Source organism: Phoca vitulina, unplaced genomic scaffold (genome assembly GCF_004348235.1).
Source record: "Phoca vitulina isolate PV1807 unplaced genomic scaffold, GSC_HSeal_1.0 scaffold10, whole genome shotgun sequence".
NCBI lineage: Eukaryota > Metazoa > Chordata > Mammalia > Carnivora > Phocidae > Phoca > Phoca vitulina.
Genome location: NW_022589713.1, coordinates 45,235,188 through 45,257,336, shown reverse-complemented (window position 1 = coordinate 45,257,336; position 22,149 = coordinate 45,235,188). Strand labels below are relative to the sequence as shown.

Genomic DNA, 22,149 nt, shown 5'->3' with positions numbered 1-22,149 from the left:
CCATTCATTTCTATGTACTAATAATGAACATTTGGAAACTGAAAATTTAAAAATTACATTTACAATACCATAAAAATATTAACTTCTTAGGGATAAATGTAACCAAATATGTCAACATTTATACACTGAAAACTACAAAACACTGCTAAGAAAAATTAAAGAAGATCTAAATAGGTGGAGAAAAATACGTGTTTATGAATCAGAAGACTCAATGTTGTGAAGATACCAATTATTTACAAAATTGTCAGTGCAACATGAAACAAAATCCTAACAATCTTTTTTATGGAAAGGAACACACTGATTCTAAAATGCATAAAGAAATGTAAAGGGCCTAAAATAGCCAAAACAAGTTTGATAAAGAACAAAATTATACAACATGCTTTCAAAACTTATTATAAAGCTACAGTAATCAAGACAGTGTGGTATTGGTATAAAATAGATATACAGATCAATGAAAGAGAATTAAGAATCCAGAAAAAGTCCCGATAGATAGATAGATGATAGAAAGATGATAGATAGATAGATATAGATGATAGATATAGATAAATAATATAGATAGATATAGATATAGCTAATTTGATTCTGACAAAGATATCAAGTTGATTCAGTGGCATAAGAACAGTCTTTTCAATATATAATACTAGAATCACTTAGCTATATATACAAGGGAAAAAATGACACAACTCATTGAATTAAATTGAAATGGATCATGGACTTGATCCTGAGAGGTAAACCTATAAAATTCTCAGAGAAAACCTTTGCAGTTTTGGATTATACAAAGATTTCTTAGAATGGAAACAAAACACATGAACCATAGGAATAATACTGATAAATTATACTTCACCAAAATTAAAAAGTTCTGCTCGTTAAGATACCATTAAGAAAGTAAAAGATAAGCCACAGTTAGAAAATATGTGCAGTGCACATACCAAAGGACATGTATCAAAATATGTAGTAAACTCTTACACCTCAATCATAAGAAATCTCTCAATAAAAATGGGCAATGGACCAAGGAAGATACATTAGGCAACATCATTATTTATCAGTGAAATAAAACTTGAAACCACAACAAGGCACCACCACAAACCCATTAGAATGATTAAAATTATTGCTGGGGGAATGCAATATGTTACAACCATTGTAGAAAACGCAGGAGTATACAGACAGAATGAAGTCTGTAGTTGTTAATTTGGGGTGTCTATCACACCACCACTCCCTGACAGCCCTCACCTCCCACCACTCCTCATCCACTGGTCCCTTCAGAGCTGAGTTTGTTCCCATCACTGTCTCCTTTTCTGTGCTGCTCCGTTCACTTTCCTCGCCTTTCAGCTAGTCTAAACTTTATACTTCTTCTAGGGCTCAAAGTCACTTGATTCCCCTGTTGCCCCAGCCCACTCTGATCTCGCTCCCCTCTGAACTCCTCTGCCTCTCCCACCTCCATATGTGCAGGACCATGATTAGAACCAGCACTGGGAGATGCACGTGAGTTCTGAAGGGCAGCCTCCACATTTTATACCCTTATTTTCCCTGCGTGGTGCTCAGAACAGGGCAGGCAGCCAGTATCTCGTGGTAGCTCTAGCTTCGTATGACCTCCATGTCTATGTATGAACCTTCATACCTGTTTTGCAGCCTCAGGTTGTGTGACACGCTGTGCATTATTTTCACCAGGAGATTCAAAACCATCCTCTTCCTCTGCAAGTGGGGCCAACCAAGTCTGGTCATGCTGCTCCCTCATCTCTGGGCCCTTTTTCATCTCTGTGACCAGTGGAATGATGTCTTTGCTTTTGGCAGCAGGGCCTCCTGTCACCCCTTTTTGCCTTGGTAAGTTTTGACTCCTGCACCACTTGTGACAAAAATGCTGAAGAGTATGTATTACAAAGCAAAAAGCCCGGCGGAACCGATCCAGGGCTAACTGGACTTTGGTTTTTTTGGACTCTCCATCCAGGTTTCCATCTCTCTCCTCATTGCTAAAGGAATTGAGCAGCAAGGCAATGAAGAGGTTGAGTACCTGGGGTGGGGTGGAGGGGGAACACACAAGGAGAATGGAAAGTTTAGCAGAGGGAAAGATACAGTAGGTTTCCAGAACAAATTTTCCCCAAGACCCAAAACTAAGTCACATGAGATACTATGTCCTTCGGTCTCCTCAGAAAGTTCATTTATAAAATGAATAAAAGGAGACAAGATCGAGGAAGGCAGCAAGATAAGATGAAAGAAAAACTGAAGTGAAAGAGTGCCAAGAGCCAAGACCAGTTTGTCTACATACAAGCAACACATGTTGTAAACTCTGGCCAGGGTAAAGCAGAACTGTGTGACCACTGGCAAAATAAAAAGTGTGTATTCCTTGAGGATCAGTTGAATAGTGAGCTTGGCTTTGCTGGAATGGGATATGGGTCTGATGTCTAATACTGCCATGGAGTCCTCCCCTCTTGGCACAGTTTGAGAGATGATGTGCTTTGTGCAGGCTCTTTAGGTGCTATTGCCCGAACCACAACAAAATATTGGAGCTGAACTGGAGGGGTTTGGATAGAATCTGCAGCTCTTCTGTTGAAGCATGGATCACTTTAAATTCAGATCATCTCATCAGCTTCCTACTTGGGTTTTTTTGCTTACATTTACACACCCTCCAATTCATCATCTTCATCTCTTCAAACTCCTTTGTTTGTGGCTGTCACCAGCTCAAAAATATACAGCTTCGGAGAGGAGTGTCTTATGAGTGTGAATGGGTCTAGTCACTCTCCCACAGCTTCACCACAAGAATTCCAGCTGTGGACCTCTGCTCAAGCTTTCCTCTGTTTGCCAAGTCCTCCTTGCCTCTTTAGTGCCCTTCTCAAGTACTGTATCTTCCACGCATCCTTTGTTAACATTTTCTTCCCACTCCCATTGGTTATATTCTGCTCTTCTGAACTTTTGTACCACTTACTATCTATCTAACATTGCTGATCAGGCACATAGGATAAAGCCATTGTGTGCATGTGGATGGTTCAGTATATTTGCACGATAGCCCCAACTTGATTCTTAAGACCTTGTGCTCAGGTATCCTGTGTGTCTTCTGTCTTTTCATACCCTTACTGGGTACCCAATTAGCTAATAATATCTATGTTTCCAGCTGCAAGTGACAGACTCAAAGCAACTTACACAATAAGAAAATGTAACTTAAGAAGTTTGAAAATAAAACAGAAGGACCAATTATGACATGAAGATTGGTCTGTTCCCCCTTTTTCCTCTACCTTCCTCAGTGCTGGCTTTGTCTTAGGCTAGTTCTTCTCATGCTTGCATAATGTTTGCAGTTCTACCAGGAATCATGGTCATAAAAAGGCCCAGAGAAAATAAAAGGACCATTTTTTTTTAGCTCATCCCTTCTTTTCTCTTTTAAGAACAAGAAACCTTCTCACTAGATGCCCCTTTACAACTTACTGACCAAATTAAGTCACAAACCCCTACCTCAACCATTCACCAACAAAGAGAATACAATTATCTTAGAATAATCACCTGGTATAAAATAGATATTGGGTCATCAGTTAATATGAGCACTATGTGACAAGGATGTTTTGTTTCATGCTTTTTATAATTTCCTCAAGTCAAATTCAAATGCAGATTTTTAATATCATAAAACATTAAATGTATATTATATTTAGAATAATAATTACCAGTGAAGTGTTGCAAAAGAAGCTAATACATTTGTGCAGTCCATATATTTAAAAAAAAATCTAAGACACTCACCACAAGTTTTCCTATCACCATGATTGACAGAAAGACGACAATGCACAGTGCTTGATTTGTTTCTTGCATACATTCCCACATGTTTTCAATCCATTCCCCACAGAGGATGCGGAATACCACCAGAAAGGAATGGTAGAAATCCCCCATGTGCCACCGTCGTAAACATGGGGCTGTAGGGCCACAGGATGTTTTATTGCTCTTTATAGAATTGAATTTAGAGCCAAAGACCTGCATGCCAACCACTGAGAAAATAAAGACCACAATAGCCAGGACCACGGTCAGGTTTCCCAGGGCTCCAACGGAGTGGCCAATTATTTTTATCAGTGTGTTTAAAGTTGGCCAGGATTTGGCTAACTTGAAGACTCTCAGCTGTAAAAACAGACAATAAGCAAAAGTGGAAGAAAAACCAGTTAAAGACAAATTCCATCTGCTCAGCTATATAGTAAATGACATGCTCCCAAACCACAGCATTTATGATTTTCAAAAATCTTTTCAAAGTCAAATCCATCCTAAACATAGTCATCAACTCCCTGGCCCATGATAATAACTATATCTACTTTTTTGTTTTAAAAATGGAAATATTTTGTTCTAATTTTTGTTAAATGATAAAGACTTTGGAATCATGATGATGGAATTAAGCATACATGTTTATTGCATAAAGTGAATGTTTTGGAATCCTATATAATATACCAAGGGTCAAAAAACTATGGCCCAAGGGCCAAATCCAGCCCATTGCCTGTTTTTGTATGTCCTGAGGTGTAAGAATGTTTTACATTTTTAAATGGTTGAAAAATAATCGAAAGAAGGGTATTTCATCACACGTGAAAATTGTATGAAGTTCAAATTTTTGCATCCGTAAATAAAGTTCTATTGGAACACAGCCACACCCATTTGTTCTCAAATGTCTATGGCTACTTCCGTGCTACAACAGCAGAGTTAAGTGATTTCAACAGAGACCATACAGCTTGTAAGACTGCAAATATTTATCATCTGACCTTTTATAGAAAAAAATTGCTAACTCCTGCATTATATAATTCAGGTCACAAGTTTGAATCTGAACTTTCTAACAATGATAAGAGGAATATAGTGTTTTATACCCAGGAGAGAAAAAGCAATCAGCTACTCAAAACACACACACATACTTTCTTCAAAAAGAAGTTTTTTCCATGGAATTTTACAGACCCTATGTGAGACAGCACAACAACTAGTTTCATAGGTTATTTCTTATATTAGCTTCCAGCGTAAACCAATGGTTTCACTCCAAAGTACAATGGTGTTAAGTATCAACTCTTTGGGGGAAATACTGCAGGTCAGTAAGACTTATGGCCCAAGAGAAGGAACGGCACTGTGTCCTCAGAAGTGAGCTTGGGGCACCTCAGGGAGAAATCACGGTTCTGTTACACACAGACAAGGCCACAGAGTTCCTCCCCTCAGAGCATGGCTGCAAGAAGCCTAAACAATCATGAGGCAAATGTAATTTTGCTCACCTGAGCGCCAATGAAACTTTAGGAGAGCAACGTAATAATGTCTGACTTTGAGCAGCGTGATTGCCTAACATATCCCAAGTATAAAATGTATGTTTAGGTAACTGAAACAAATGTTTTACTCTGTAGTCTTAGAAATCTTATCCCTGCCAAAAGAAAAAGTAAATCTCTGAAAGGACACCAAAGGTCATCTTTTATGGCTTCCCAATCCCCCTGTCGGATGTGGTTTCTCTGTAGCTTTCTATCTATACCTCTCATGGGGTTTGTCACACACTCTACTTTGCCTCATTTCTGGCCCTGTCTTGTCTCATCTCTAGATGGCAAACTCCTTGAAGATAGTACTTTCCTCGTCTTTGAGTGCTCCTTCAGGTCAGATCCTCTCAAGTGCCTCTGCAAAGGTCACCAGAATGCCTCCATGGTCAGTGGGTGGAGGGCAAAGACGACAGGACAGGAATGCGGCACTGGAAGCAGTGAGGAGGAACCTATTGAGACAGCACCTGCCAGCAGTGCCCGGGCCCCTCCTGGACTCTGCAGTCTTCACCCCCTTGGCAAGCCCAGATGTGAGGGTGCCTGGCTCAGAGCTCAGGGGTGAGTGGTGGGGAAGAGATCATGGGAGGGGGCTACACTAAGCAAGGAGAAGAATCCTGACACCAGAAGATACCATGTTGAGTCAGGTTGCCTAAGGGGTCATCTTGGGATGGGGGAGGCAGGGGTTCAGCTGGGAGGAGACCTCCTGGGACTCCCAAGAGTATGCAAAACCTGGGTGGGAGGAGGAGTGCAGTTTTGATTCTCAGATTAAGGTAAGATGAATTAAAGTTTGATGCAAAATAGCCACTGAACTCAGTCAAGACTCTTGTCAATCCTGACAGCTAAGGTATTCAGTAAAATAAAACAGTAAGTGCCTTACCACTCTTAAGGGACGGAAAAACAGCAGGCTTTTTTTTCTCCCTGCAACTGTACTGTTCATCACATCTGCAAAACTCAGAAGAGCAACAATGCTGTCAAAAATGTTCCAGCCTCGGCGAAAGTAGTTGTAGGGATCAAGTGCAATAATTTTTAGGCACATTTCTGCCATGAAAATGCCAGCAAAAACCTACAGTGAGACAGGGAAGAATGAGGAAAGGAAGCTACTCCTCCTTGAAGATACACTTCTAAGAATGGTCCAAGGGAATTGCAGAGGTTACAAAGAAATAAAATGCATTTTTATTTACTTTGCTGCTCTCCCCCCTCCCCATCATAGTGCCCATTACAGTATTACCAAGCTCACAGACATCAGGGTGGAGAATAAATATTATTTCCCAAGGCACAATTGGCTTCTTGATAGAGGGCAGAGTGATAGAAAGTGTCAAGCAATTCTTCCTCTAAGTTCCCTTTAAAATGCCAATAAACATTCCCAAATGAGGGGAGGGGCAGGATATATAACAGCTCTGAAAACTGACGATAAATATCCTCCATAAAGCAGAATCAGAAGGAGTTCACCTAACCACTCAATCTCAACACCTTGATCAGAAAAAAAAAAAAAAAAACATTTAAAGGGGGCCCAGAGCAAAGAATTGAAAAACACTGCTAGGAACAGGAAAACATCTTTAAGCAACTCAATATATAGGCTTACCCTACATGATGAAAATCTTGGGATAAACCCTAGGTTGGTTATGGTTGAAAGGAGGGTTAGTGAGTTGGAATATAATCCTAAATCCTGTAATTCACCCACAGAATGCAGGGTTCATTATTCCAGAACGAAATACCAAAGAATTAAAGGGAAGGGCAAGAGTTAAGAAAGTGGTAAACTATGTGATTTCCATGGGCACAAATAAGTGGTTTTGTTTTTAAAACTTAGATAAACACAGGCTTAAAAACATTGCACAATGTTGAATAAGTGGTAGCCAAATTCAAAACTAAATCTATCATCTACATCTTTGTAGAAGATAAAACAAAGCATTTCTTCATAGCAAATAGCACATTCTGACACAGACACAACTAAATAGATATGAGAAAACAATAGTATGAAAATAATAAGGTAATACAAAAAGGTTGTCAGTAATAAGACTCTCCTCTATAGTTCTGGAAAAGAAAAACAACTCAGAAATGATTTTTAAATCTCCATAATAAAAAAAAAATCTCCTTATTAAAAGTAACAGATGATCCATTTTTACAAATAATTTGATGACTTACTATTTATTTTAAAAATCCCTAAAATAAAGTGACACAAGTTAAAAAAGGATAGGCAAAGACAAATCCAAGATAGACAAAAAGAAAAGAAATCAAGGTGGCAAAGAAAACCCAAAGCTTGTATCTGTCTTTTCCCTTTAAATATTGCTATCTACCTCTGCCCAGAGCCACGACCAGTGCCTAAAAGCACGCAGTGTTACCTATTGTAGTTAATTGTGCTGGACTGATCCCTGTCCCCTTTTGAGCTCCTCCTCCGCCTCCTGTCTCCTTCAGGCCTTAGGTGTCTAGCCTTACAGCAAAACCCTACATGTCTTGGAACCATTGGTTTGCCATCCAATTCAACCGCTATTCATGGCTTCTTGGGAGCTCAATGTACTCCCCTGATTCAAGCAATACCAAAGCCTAGAGAGTTCATTTCCAAGTCCAGTCCCACAGAACTGCACAGGCCAGTTGAATCCTGGTCCACCTGTCAGAGGAGGCAGGTTTAGATGTGTTCTTTGGTACTCAAGGCTCCAAAGCCTCCCTCCACCACTGCTATGGGGGTACAGTAGATGAGGTGGCTACCACCTTTGTATTATGTGTTAATTTATTTTTTTAAAGATTTTACTTATTTATTTGAGAGAGAGAGAGAATGAGCTGGAGGAGGGGCAGAGTGAGACGGAGAAGCAGACTCCCCACTGAGCAGGGAGCCCCATGTGGGGCTCTATCCCAGGACTCTGGGATCACGACCTGAGCCGAAGGCAGCCGCTTAACCAACTGAGCCACCCAGGCGTCCCAAGGTATTGTGTGTTTAGGGAATGGGGTACATGGAATGGAAGCACAGGCTACAAGGCCAGTTCTGCCTGTTTCTCATCAGTTTTCAGGGGCTGGGGTACAGCTGCTGCCTGTGAACTCAGACACCAACAATGTCCCTGTGCCTCCTTCTGTACCACTTCTGGGGAGAGTGAAGAAGAATGTCACTTAATTATCCAGCTTCTGACTGCAAAATGCAGCTTCACCTCAACACCCAGAACAACTAGTCAGTGGGAAATCTGAGAGGGTGGCTTTTGTCATTTCCCACTGCTGGATCAGCAAATGAAGGGACGGACAGACCACTTTTGCAAACTGGGAAGCCCTGCCTAGGAGCATGACTCTGGGTTCTTTGGGTATTCTCTGGAACTTATCTAATAACTCCATCTACCAGGAGGTGCTGAAAGATGGGTCTGCTGACTCTGCTGAGGCAGGAACCTGCAGGCACAGCTTTCTGTCTTCAAGGGAAACAACACTGTCAACCCATTTCTGGGATACATCATCAGGAGACAGCTGAATACCATGGCCTGGAGCCCAGAAGATACCAGCCTGTTAGAAGGTACCATGTGTGTTAGGTTCATCATGCAGCATGAAATATAATCTGATCCACACACACCTACAGAGCACTTCTTCCCAAGGGCAGTTTGGGGAAAGAAACTTAAATGCAAACTGTCTGTAAGGAGAACCACTCTGGCCTTGCACTGTGGTCCCGCTGTATCCCTGTACCTCCTGAGAGGGACATGGAACTGAGGGTAACCTCAACCTGATGCATAGAAGCAGCTCTGTGAACCAGTTTCTGATTCAATAAGTATAGTGGATTCTGATCAGTGTAAAATAATTAGTTAAAAAATACATGCATATACATTGACTAGAGATCCTCTGCAATGCTAAAAATGATCATCTTTGCTAATAGGACCATAGGAAATGAGTTCTTCTTTGCATTTCCCTTATTTGTACTTTTCCTTATTTTTAAAATTAAAAAAAGCATGTATTGCTTCTTAAGTTGGAAAAATAAAATAAAACTTTAAGAATAAATGGTTAGATATTCTGGTAAGATTAACTCATTGGCTAATTAGGGTAGAACATTCAGTGGGTAATTTTTTGTTATTTCTGATATTTGGGAGACTAATTAATCCTTGGAGGGGGGAAATGCCTTCTCCAGGAACAATAAATAGAACAGCTCATGGGAAGTCTGCTCTCCTATCTAAGTTTTCCCAATTTAACTGGGACTAGATCCATCCAATGAGAAACATACTGAAGCAGGCTGAAGTCTGGAGGCCCCACTACCACTCCATAAGCTCTGCACAACTCCTCCTGGGAAAGTACGCCTGCCACAGCTGCCAGGCCCTGACCCATCTTTCCAGGGGGAATAACAGCTAGTAATAGCAGTCACATTATTTTGTGACAAATGATGTCATCCATATCACCAGGGACCATGGGACACATTACCAGGGTCTCTGGATATGGTTAACGTTTTCTTGATCATCCCAAATGGCTGAACTTTTAAGATGTCTGCTGGCTTCCTGCTTCCCACTGGATGACTAAAGAGATGCCTTAGCATACCAGAGAGCCCACACAGGGCCCATGGAAAATTACTGAACTGGGTAAAAACAAAATCCTAACAGTCATCTTCTCCCTCAACTCTACTTAATGGGACCAAAGACCTAGGCTAGGTTAGGCCATTCACAACATGTTTAGACTTTGAAAGAATTATAATTCACAGTTTGAAATATTTTTATATTTTAAAAAGCCTAAAGTTACCAAATTCCCTATATGCAACATAGAATCAAAACTCCGGCGCATGTTGTAATGATCCATGGCCAAGAAGATAGTGTTGACGATGATACAGATGGTGATGGCCAGCTCAGTAAATGGGTCAGTCATCACGGTTCTCAGGGCCTTCTTAATGCACACCCATTGGGGGCTACAGTTCCACACGAGGTATTTGGATGCCAGGTTTCCCCCACATGGGAGGCAAGGCTCCTGTGATTTTTCTTGTTCTGGAGAAGGAGAATGTGAAAGAGCAGTGAGTAGTTAGCTCTGAATCCATCTGACTGCTATTGGCCTGAGTGCATTCCTTCCTCCCACTTCCCTAGGGTCTCCTATGAACAACCTGATCAGCCAAGAAGGGCACTGATGGGTGTAGCTGGAAAGGTTTCCCATATGCAACTTCCATGTGGTATAGCCATGTACATCTAGTCTTTATACTTGTAGTTAGCATCTGGGAGCTGGGCTGCATGGCTAGCGATACAGATATGGAAGCCAATACTGGATGTGAACCCATGAGAGAGAGAAATATAAGCTCAAGTTATGTTCATTCAAGGCAGACCATGGTGACAGCTGTAACAGAGGCACATAGAGCTACCAGGGCTCAAGGGAAGGAGAGGTATTCAGGCAGGGGCATCTACATGCATTGAAAGAAAATGTCCTCTCCAGCTGGTTGAGTTCAGGCCATAAGGCTGCTGGACCCCTGATTTCCCTGGCACCATTTCAGGGACTCATGCCAGCCAAATGAGTTGATACAACAGGCTCAAAAGTGTTAAGGATCAATCTGACCCCACCCTTGTAAGGACTTGAGTCCTGCCTTTGAACCCAAACCCTTAGTTGGGTCCTGGTTACCTGCTGTTAATAAGGTCCATCAGATGGTTCCAGCCTATCTACATAGATCTTCCATCGTCCATGCCAGATTCCTAACTCTAACCTCAAATACAACTGTCAACTACTGGAAACTTCTGTGTCTTCTCTTCTTTGGTCACTATCATTGTCACTGCAACCTCATGTGACTGCCTGGCCTGATTGGGAGGTCCTGTCTGTACTCTTGGTCCCAAGTCCCATCACAAGGCTAGCCAGTTCGCACCACTACCCAAGGGCCAACTCAGGGTGGGCCCACTTCTTCCGAGTCACTTAGCTCACATGCTCCAATGAGGCACAAGAAGTGACTCTGCAAGAAATACAGGGGGCTTCAGAGGGCTTCTGGGGGAGGAGAGGAGAATGGAGGGACATCACTGCAGTTCGGCTCTCCCTGGGGCTGGGAGGCAGAGCTTACCCTGCACGGTGATGGTGAGGATGCTGACAGCGCTCAGGGCCCTCTGTCTTTGGAAGGGGTCCCTGTGCTCATCGAAGTAATCCACTGACAGATTCTGGGATAGTCGTTTGGTTTGCTCTAGGATGTGTGGCTGTAAGAGAAGGCAGGCATGACAGACCTTCAAAGCAAAGAGGCTGCCTCTCCTCAAAACTTCACAAGCTACTTTGTTTCAATGCCACATGCCTCAAAGACACTTCATATCTTATATAGGTCCACTCACTCCCATTTCATGGCACACTGAAGGTTCAGTTTTTGTATTTCATATTTAGTAGATAAGTGCAATATAGTTTGACCATTCATATTTCTTATGCATGCACATTTCCAGGGTCCCAGCTACAGAAAATTTTCTTTCTCTGTGATTTATTCATTGTCAACAAAGAGCAAGCAAAATTTTATAAAAACGAATGAGCAACAGTTCAGGGTACAAAAGCAATAAAAAATTGAATTTAGAAACAATGTTTTTGAGTGGCAGAAGTGGGGGATACATTTAGAAGGGTGGATTGGGGCCAGATGGTGAAGTGCCCTGAATGGCTGCCTAAATTGATTTAAAAACAGTCAGTAACTTAAAAAGAACAGCCAAAATACATACAACAACTTCTATATACTAAATCTCAAGCACTCCTTCAGGCTGTGCCCAGGAGCTTGACTCCACTTTACCTCCAATTCTACAGTCTCTGGAGGTGAAAAGACATAAATCTCCAGATACCTAGAAAACTACCCATAATGACTTATTTCCCCAAAGTTCTGACCAACCAGGGCCCCAGAGGGCACTATCCCTTGTGATAAGCTATTTTAAAGGCAATCTATAGTCTTTCTATAGCTAGTTCTCTTTCGGTTTAGGGAAAAGACTTCTTATTAGCTGTCTGTTCTTGGTCTATTGTTTTGTGAAATGAGGAAAAACCCTCAAAATATTAAAAAATACTTGCAGTCTCTTCAATATGCTATCACCTGACATTAAAGAAGTCTCTAAACCAAGAGATCTGTCCCTGTCATTCCATCAGAGAGCTGCTCACAGCAGTGAATGAGGTTTGTCCACCTACTTCTGCAAAGACTCCCAGACCCCCTTTCCCCACCCCACCCTCAGGTGTGCACAGCCCCCTTCTGACCACTTCACCTCTTCCTTCCATCTCAGGAAAGTGGCTCTAGCCATTATTCCATGGTCTGTATCTTCAACATTTTCCTCTCCTTTGAAGTTTCTCTCCACAATTAAAACATGTTTGAACATACCCCACCTCACTGATTAAAAAAAAGGGGGGGCTTTTTTCCTACCGCACATCTCCCCATAGCTTCATTTCTGCATATCCTATGGCCTACTCAATATCCCTGCTAGGATGCCCCACAGGCATTTCAAACTTGCCACGTTCAAAACTGAACTTTCCTTCTTCCCCACCCACAGGACATGTTCCTTTCCTGTCTCAGTAAACTGCCCTCTATCAAGTTGGCTACCCAAGCCATCAACCGGGCATCTTCCCCACCCTGTACATCTAGTCGACTGCTGAATCTTATCTTCTGGAGATCACTGCACCCTGTTATTCTCTCTTCATCCTCCTGCCCTAACCACAGTTTAAGCCCCTGTCGCCTCTTGGATTACTGCCACAGCTTCTTTTTTTTTTTTTTTTTTTTTTGGTTTTCATGTAGAAAGCATATTTATTTATTTAATTATGTTCATTTAGCCAATATATAGTACATCTTTAGTTTTTGATGTAGTGTTCAACAATTCATTATTTGCATATAACACCCAGTGCTCATCACATGTGCCCTCCTTAATACCCATCACCCAGTTACCCCATCCCCCCAGCCCCCTCCCTTCTGTAACCCTCAGTTTGGTTCCTGAAGTCTCTCATGGTTTGTCTCCCTCTCTGATTTCTTCCCATTCAGTTTTCCTTCCCTTCCGCTATGGTCCTCCATGCTATTCCTTATGTTCCACATATGATGAAACCATATGATAACTGCCTTTCTCTGATTGACTTATTTCACTTAGCATAATCCCCTCCAGTTCCATCCATGTCAATGCAAATTGTAGGTATTTATCCCTTCTGATGGCTGAGTAGTATTCCATTGTATATATGGACCACATCTTCTTTATCCATTCATCTGTTGAAGGGCATCTCGGCTCCTTCCACAGTTTGGATATTGTGGACATTGCTGCTATGAACATTGGGGTGCAGGTGCCCCTTCTTTTCACTACATCTGTGTCTTTGGGGTAAATTCCCAGTAGTGCAATTGTTGGGTAGTAGGGTAGTTCTATTTTTAACATCTTGAGGAACCTAAATACTGTTTTCCAGAGTGGCTGTACCAGCTTGCATTCCCACCAACAGTGTAAAGAGGGTTCCTCTTTCTCCACATCCTCGCCAACATCTGTCATTTCCTGATTTGTTAATTTTAGCCATTCTGACTGGTGTGAGGTGGTATCTCATTGTGGTTTTGATTTGAATTTCCATGATGGCTAGTGATGTTAAACGTTAGTCATTTGCATGTCTTTTTTGGAGAAATGTCTGTTCATGTCTTCTGCCCATTTCTTGATTGGATGATGATGATGATGATGATGATGATGATGATGATGATGATGATTTTGGGTATTGAGTTTGAGAAATTCTTTTTTTTTCCAGAATATTTCTTTTATTTATTTATTTATTTTTAATTTTATTATGTTATGTTAGTCACCATACAATACATCATTGGTTTTTGATGTGGTGATCCACGATCCATTGTTTTCGTATAACACTCAGTGCTCCATGCAGTACGTGCCCTCCTTAATACCCATCACCGGGCTAACCAATACCCCCTCCCCCCTCCCCTCTAAAACCCTGTTTGTTTCTCAGAGTCCATAGTCTCTCACACCCAAAAAACAAATAATCAAGGCAAAAAGTGGGCAGAAGATATGAAAAGACACTTCTCTGAAGAAGATATACAAATGGCTAACAGACACATGAAAAAATGTTCATCATCCTTAGCCATCAGGGAAATCCAAATCAAAACCACACTGAATCATGGAACACTATATCTAAAACTAATGATGTAATGTATGGGGATTAACACAACAATAAAAAAATTTAAAAAAAAAAAAAACAACCTCTTTATGCTGAAGTTAAATAATGCTGGATAAGAACTTGGGTCTACAGAAAGGAATAAAGAGCTCCAGAACTGATAAATATTAAAGTTATTTTTCTCAATTTTGAATTTTTTAAATGTTAATTGACCATTTAAAGCAAAGATGTAATAACATATTATGAGGTCTATATCATATGTATAAATAAAATGTATGACTTGGGGAAAAAAAAAAAAAAAACCACACTGAGATACCATCTTACACCAGTTAGAATGGCAAAAATGGACAGGGAAAGAAACTGCCACAGCTTCTTAACTGGTTGCCTCCAATTCTGTCCTACTCCCGTCCCGTCTCTTCAATGCATCTAGGATTTCAAAACTGTCAATCTGGTTGTCACTCTTTTGCTTAAAACCTTTCAAAACTGCTTGGCCCTTGCTCTCTGAGTAAAGGGTGAACCCCTGAGCTGGCTTCAAGGCCTTTTGTGATGACCCCATCTTACTGCTATAGTTTCTCACCACCCACCCTCCAGCTTCATCACATACACACATGTGCGTGTGCACCCACACTCCCAAGTGTTCCACTGGATCATGTTCTCCTGCTCTCCTTTGCCTCCAGGCCTTTGTATGTGCTGTTCCCTCTACCTGTGGTACTCCATTCACTTTTTACCAAAGGATGAAACATTAATTCATCCTCTCGGCACAGACACTGCTTCCAATCCATGGCTCTTTTCCCACTCCCACAAGTCTGGGTTGGTTGTCTGAAGCAGATGCTACTGTTGGCTGAATCTGTATGTCCCTGGGTCCTACCTGAGGCTTTCCCTGGTGACTTGATCACCCTCTTCCCTAATGCATGCCAAGTCAAAAACCCATGAAAATGATTATGTCCGGAACCCAGCAGTCTGGAACCAATGATGGACCAAAGTTGGTGTATAAATACTCTAGTGCCCTCACTCCATGGAGATTAAACTCCAACCACCTTCAGTGGTCACAGGCTTGATAATGAACCTTAATTGGCCACCTGCTCTTCCATGTACCCATTCTTCCCTCTCCTCTTGGTGCTTCCTGGGATCACTTCCTGAATAATCTACTTGTGCTCTAATGTCTCCGTGTTTCCTTTGGAGGGAACCCCCACTAAGACACTGCCTCTCCTCTGCTCTCCCATAGCGATCATCATGTCAGTAATCACATTGAACAGTAACTGCCTCCTTGTCAGTGTGTCTTCATCATTAGTTGTCTGTTTCATACATCTCATGTATCCCCAGTAGCTACCCCAGTGCCAAGCAGATAGTAAACATGGTCAACACCTCAAATAGATGCTTGTAAATAAATGGGTCATTGACTAGATACATGGATGTGGGGAAGTAGGCACAAATGGATAAATGGATAAATGAGTAAATGAATGAATGAATCCTTTCAATTAGACTGACAACTTGACCTGTTCCCCTAAAAGTACTATAGTATCATTAATTTCTGGGCCAAGACTTGCCTTTTTTGTGGAATCTTCATCAGAATCTGATCCTGGAGGCTGGTCTTTCCCAGAGTCTCTCAAAAAAAAGGACTTTCTTTTCCTTTTACCAAAAAGCTTTCTCTTCTTTGGGGAAAAAGATGATGCTTCAAGGGAATTAAGTGAACTTCTGTCAATTCCCATGGCAACCAGAGCCTTAGAAAGTGAACAAAAGCAATTAATAAACAGATTATACCTCCCCATAAAATGCTGCAAATGACCCAAACTTCGCAAGTGTTCTCTCCTCTCTTCTGGAAGCATCATACCATTTAGATTGTTCATCATGTACTTGGAATACACTAGCTTTGTTATTATTTATCAGAGGCACATATCCTGTTTGTTTACCCACAGAAATTGCAGCCTCAAAGGCAAGTTAACTCTTTCATATCTCTATCACTAACTCTGAGCACAGAGTCCAGTATGTGCTAGGCACTCAATAAATATTTGTGCCTGATGATGCAGGTATTAAGCAGGATGGGCTCCCCACTGACAAATCTCTGTGGAGGATGAGAAAGAACATGTTCCTGAAATCTTAGAATGGGAAAATGATACCAAGGAAACAATGAGAATGGGCAGGAATTTCAAGAAGGGAGAGGTGATCTCAGCTATTGTCTTTAATGGTAGAACACCATTACTGCTTTCCCAAACCCTGCCAAGCAAAGGCCCTGAACACATACATCTCCAGATTCCCATAAGAAATCCTGGAGCAGAGCCTTAGTTTATATATATGTACATTTTATCCTCTAGCCAGCAGTCTGGGGTCTGTCCTAGAAGGCCCGGATTTCAGAAAATCTAGGGTTCCTGGTTCTTAAGAGCTCTGTGCCTGGACTTCATAGTGAGAGACAGCAGCAGAGCCAGTGTTCACAGGGCTTCAGTTCCCAGAAAAGCACCAGTAGAGAAAGCTCTGAGACCAGGTCTCATGGCCTCTGCAGTACATCCTCACCCAAGCAGACCCCACTATCTGACACTGCGTGCCCTTACCTCCTTCTCCTCCTTCAGCAGCCGCTGGGCTTCCTGGAACAACTTCTCCTTGGCCTCTGTCTCAGCAGCTACATTTCTGTTCTGTTCCTCATAAGCCATGGTGACAACAGCCAGGGTTAAGTTAATCAGGTAGAAAGAGCCCAGGAAGATGACCACCACAAAGAAGAAAACTGAGTAGAGCCCTGAGGCACGCAAGGTCTGCAAAGGACAGAGCACACACTTGCCTCTAAAACCTTTTTCTACAGAGGGGGGACCGTCACCTCAAGCAGACATGATACAGTAGCAATCAGTCCTCCTCCTCGTCTATAGCCTCCCATCACCCAGGGACTCTTGATGCCCATCAGTGAGCAGATGCCATCCTTATATTCCCACTTAAGACATGGTACTTTGTTATGACTTTCTCAAGGGTAGTTGCATTTTAGAATTTAAAAGGCAGGAGAGAAAGGAATGCTTCATGAAAACTGAAGCGCTGGTGGTGGAATCCGGAGAGGGCTAACGTTTCTAGGAAGAGGAGATGTTTTGTATGTTTCTAACAGAATATCTAAGGTAGAATTTAACAGTCCAACTATTGAGGATGATAAACAGATGACAAAGGAGGAGGGTAGATGATAAGTTATGAATAAATGACAGAAAGATGAGTGATAGAGAGGTAGGAAAGAGTGGAGGGGGGAGGGTGGAAGGAGAGAGGGGGAAGGAGAACGAGAGAGAATAATTAGATAACCTGTTGATAAAGCTTCTCCCAGGAATCTTGGGTCATAAGCCGAAACATGGCAAGAAAAGACCAGCCAAAGTTGTCAAAATTGGTATAATTATAGTCAGGATTCCTTTTGGTGTGTGTGCACTGAAAATTTTCAGAACAGGCACTAGATGGAAACAACGGAACAGAGGAGGAATTACGTTCCCTGCAGGCCAGCTTCCCTCCCACCCCCCACCCATCCCAGCCAAGGCACCAGCTCTTCTGAGAGCCACAGGCTCATAAGGGAAAGTCCTGGGTGCAGACTATTTATAGAGGGGCCATGCCCCACCTGCCAAGCCTTCCAGCTTATCCCTTACTGAGGGCACTCACTGACTCTTTTCAGATGGATTGATTAGTAAGCTCATATCAGCAGTTTTTCATTAAAAATTAAGTGCAGTGATACAGTGAACAATTAGTGGTAATAAAGGGCAAGAGAAGCACATATGCACCAGTACACATCTTTTACAATACATATATGGGATTGTTCTTTGACTATTCTCTTGCGCCTTGTTTTTTTCATGGAACAATATAGCTTGGAGGTCTTTCCACACAAGCTATACAAGGAAATATTTCTTTTCAAGTCTTACAGTTCTATGATTTATTTAATTGCTCTGCTAGCGGTGAAGATTTAGGGTTTCAGTTGTTAACAGTCTTTTGTTCTCATTACCATTTGGGTCTTACTTTACAAACAGTAGATCTCTTGCACATAGGTCTTTGCCCACATCACCAAAGCACACATCATTAAGTGCATCTATCAGATAATACTAAGGGTAGATACTTTCTTCATTTTTTAATAAATACACTATTTTGATCAAAGTAATACATGCATGTGGTTTAAAAATCATGTGGCACCAAGAGGCTTGTAATGAAAACCATTCCATCATTCTTTAATTATCATTTACACACTGCCAAGTCAACAACTTTCAACTCTTTTATGTCCATATCTTTAAAGATAACATTTATGCTGATATATACCAATTTTAGTCCTTGCTGATTAAGTTCCTGCTAAGATGAGAGTTAGCTCCTCAACATCCCATCCCACTTATCACTACTTATATCCCTCTTTTCAAAAAATACTGTGGCCTGTGTCAATGGCTCTCTGGGGTTGGATACATTTTTTCCTTGGCTCTTGTGTGTTGCTTTTTCCAAGTTTTACTTTCTCATTTTTCTGGAACAAATCTCAAGTGGCTTCTTAAGAAGACTGGGTGATCTTTGCATATGTGAGTATATCTTTATTCTACCTTCACAGCTGATTGATTGTTTGGCCAGAAGTAGAAATCTGATTTGAAAATAATTTTTCCTTAGAAATATGAAGGCACTGTGCAGTTATTATCCTGTGTGGCTGTTGAGAATTCTGATGCCATTTTGATTTTTGTTCCTTTGTGGGTGACCTTTTTCTCTTTGGTTTTAGAATCTTTTCCCCGAAAGTCCACAATAATGCACTTGGCATGGACCTTCTTCACTCATTGTGTTGGGCACCTTGTGGGATGCTGAGGGACTTGCATCCTTAAGCTCAGGAAAATTCTCTGTATTGTGGCATTGCTAATTTTCTCCCTTTTGTTTTTTCTGTGCCCTGTTTCAGGAATTTCTATTTAGTCAAAAGTTGGAACTTCTGGTTTGATATTTATTCTCATATTCTCTGTCTCTGTCTTTCGTTGCTACTCTCTGGACTATTTCCTCTACTTGACCTTTTAATTCTATTACTGATATTTTGTAATCATGTTACTAAAAAAAAAAAAAAAAAATCTTTCTTGCTTAGTGACTATTCCTTTTTCATAATGAGCTATTTTTGTTTTTAGGCATATAATATCTCTCTTAATTCACTGAGGACCCTATTTAAAGTTTTAAAAGTCCTTTTTTGTTCTCTCTGAACTGTTGCTTTGTCCACGGTTCTTATGGCCTGAATGTTTGGGTCCTCCTGAAATTTTTGAGTTGCAGTCCTAATCTCCAATGTGATGCTGTTGGGAGGTGGGGCCTGTGGGTGGTGATTAGGGTGGGAGGGTGGAGCCCTCATAATGGGATTCGCACCCTCATAAAAGAGACCCCAGAGAGCTTCCTTTCTGCCATGGGAGGACACAACAGAGAAGACTGCCACCTACAGCCAAAAAGAGGGCCCTCATTAGAACCCAACCAAGCTGGTGCCCTGATATTGTATATCCAGCCTCCGGAACTGTGAGAAATAAGTTTCTGTTGTTTATAAGTCACCCAGTCTACAGTATTTTGTATAGCTGCCTGAACTATGACAATGTTCATTTTTCCTGTTTCTTTATCTCGGCCCCTTTTATGCCAAAGACTTTCTTCAGCTATCTGGTGAGCCTGGGCTGTTCAGTCGCATTTAATCAGAGGTCCTGACAAGTTGATTGGGAGTTTGCTTGGTGGGCAGAGTAGGACTCAGTGAGTGGTAGGCTTTGCGTTAGGGTGACTCAGAAGGAAGACATCCATTGTGCCCTCTTCCCCACCAGACCTCAGTGAAACCCTGTGAAGTCCCAGCACCCTTATTTTCCAGGAACCTATTGGGGCTGAACCTAACATACTTGATTTATCTTACTTCTTGGTCACCATTCAAGATATTAGCTTGTTTTGTCCAATATCCCCCTGTCTAGATATGCCTTCCTGTCAACATATACAGGTAATTAAGTCTCTCCTCCAGTGGTCCCATCTTGGCAAAAACTTCACCAGTCACTCACCCCAGAAGCAAGAGAAACACCTCTAACAGTTTTCTCCCCTCAACACATCCACCACCCTCCCACACATACACTCGTGCACAGTGTACATGCCAACCCCCTTCTTCAAGTCACTATCTTGTTCTTTCTGTCTCCTAAATGTCTTTGGAATTCATCCATCCATTTCTCATCATCTCCACTGCATTGCTTCGTGACTTTCATCTGTATCAACCTAGTCTTCTAAGTGGCTGCCTCATCTGCTCTATGCATCCATTCTCCACATAGCAGCTGTAGTGACTTTTACAAACAACTAATCTGCTCAGGTCTTGTTTCCTTTGTGATCAATGTAAAAATCCTTGGCACTGATGGGCTACCAGGTCTTGCAGTGTTAGTTCTAGTCTCCTGCCTCTGCTTAATAAGCTGCTGGGCTTCTTACTGCCCCTGAGCTCATGCCCTCAGGCCCAAAGCCTCCCCCCTTACTATTCTATGGACTGAAATTGTTCACTTTATATCCTCACCTACCAGAACCTCCTACTCATGCTTTAGATCCATATTGTGGTCACCAGTCAGTTGGTTCTCAGGGAAGGAGGCAGCAAGTAAAGGCTGAAAACCAGGCCTGGGCCCTGGACAGACAGAGAGCTGCCTATGAAGGTGACCTTAGACCTGCCATCTCCTTGGAAACTACTGTGTTATGATCAATGGGGAAGGTCATGTACTAGGAGTTGGTCTTCTATAAAACTCCTGAGCTTTGAGACTACACCTAGACTAGAGAGCTATGATTGGTACACAAGCTTAGAGAGATGAGGACACGATAAGGACCAGTTAGAAGCCAAGGCTACTGTGTCTATGTGTCCAAGTGGCTGACCCCACCTTGGATTTTGCCTACAGTAACTGTACTTACCCTGTGTGGGGTAAAGGAAGCACTGTATGTGACAGCTGTTGGTCCCCTCATTAAATGAAAGCACTGTGGATGCAGTGTGTCCTGTTGCAGATCATTTTAGAGAACTCAGTAAACCTTTTATTAGAATAAAGTCTATGATGTCTTGTGAGTTTGACTGAATCTGAACCTATGACCACCCAGGTGGCATTAGAGGACACTTCCCTCATTTTACAGACAGGGTTAGACCCTCTGTTCAATTTCTCTCAGTACCTACATGTCTCTTTTAAAACACTCATCACACTTTCAAGGAGTCAAACACACTTTCTCTCCTTCCTGTGAGATGCCAGATTCAAGAGGAAAGTGATCTCTAGCTCATATTTGCATTCTTTGGGGCTACCACAGAATTTAGTATGCTATTAGCCTTTGATACATATTTGTTATTGAGGAACAAATTTAGCCTATTTTATCAGAGTGACTAGCATATTATCTTAATTTGAAATACACTAATTAAATCATCCTGAATTGAATTTCTCACCACAGAGAGCACTGATACTCTGGAAGAAAGAAGGGTATCCCTAAAGGGCCAGAGAGCTATGAGCCTCTAGGGTGAATGTGTATGAACACAGATACAACTGTATATGAAATTAGAGGCAGTGGTGATCAACACATGAGCAAACAGAGGAAGATGTTCAGATAGTCTTGCATCAGGTCCATGCCACCGGACAGGAAATAAGGACTCCACGGGGCTCTCAGTCATAATGTTCTCCCTACCCTTTGAAAGTCCTGAATACCCATTTCACAAAGTCAAAATATCACATTTTCAGTAGGTTTCTTCAGCTATAAATTCAACATGACTTGGAGAAAGCTACTCTAAACACTTGGAAATAATTATTATAATATTAATTATAATTAAGTGTATAATTTTACTATTAATTTTTAAATTAATGAATTAATTTTATTATTAATAATTATAATAATGAATTATTAATAACTTAATAATGCATGTCTAAACTTGCCTAGACACATGAAATAATCAGTACTGTTTGCCACATTACCCCAAAAGGTCCACTGGTACTGTGCTTGGGAGAAA

General features: G+C 41.5%; 1 protein-coding gene across 1 annotated transcript in view; it reads right to left on the bottom strand.

Moving 5' to 3' along the window:
* SCN11A (sodium voltage-gated channel alpha subunit 11) overlaps positions 1–22,149 on the bottom strand; it is a 91,316-nt gene that overhangs the window by 41,378 nt on the left and 27,789 nt on the right. The window contains exons 10-17 of the mRNA XM_032408973.1: positions 17,502–17,643; positions 16,781–16,978; positions 15,782–15,955; positions 11,209–11,338; positions 9,924–10,162; positions 6,112–6,297; positions 3,721–4,089; positions 1,619–2,008 (exon numbers count right to left, since the gene is read on the bottom strand). Of these exons, the coding sequence (XP_032264864.1) occupies positions 1,619–2,008; positions 3,721–4,089; positions 6,112–6,297; positions 9,924–10,162; positions 11,209–11,338; positions 15,782–15,955; positions 16,781–16,978; positions 17,502–17,643 (1,828 nt within the window). The remainder of the gene's footprint in view (positions 1–1,618; positions 2,009–3,720; positions 4,090–6,111; positions 6,298–9,923; positions 10,163–11,208; positions 11,339–15,781; positions 15,956–16,780; positions 16,979–17,501; positions 17,644–22,149) is intronic.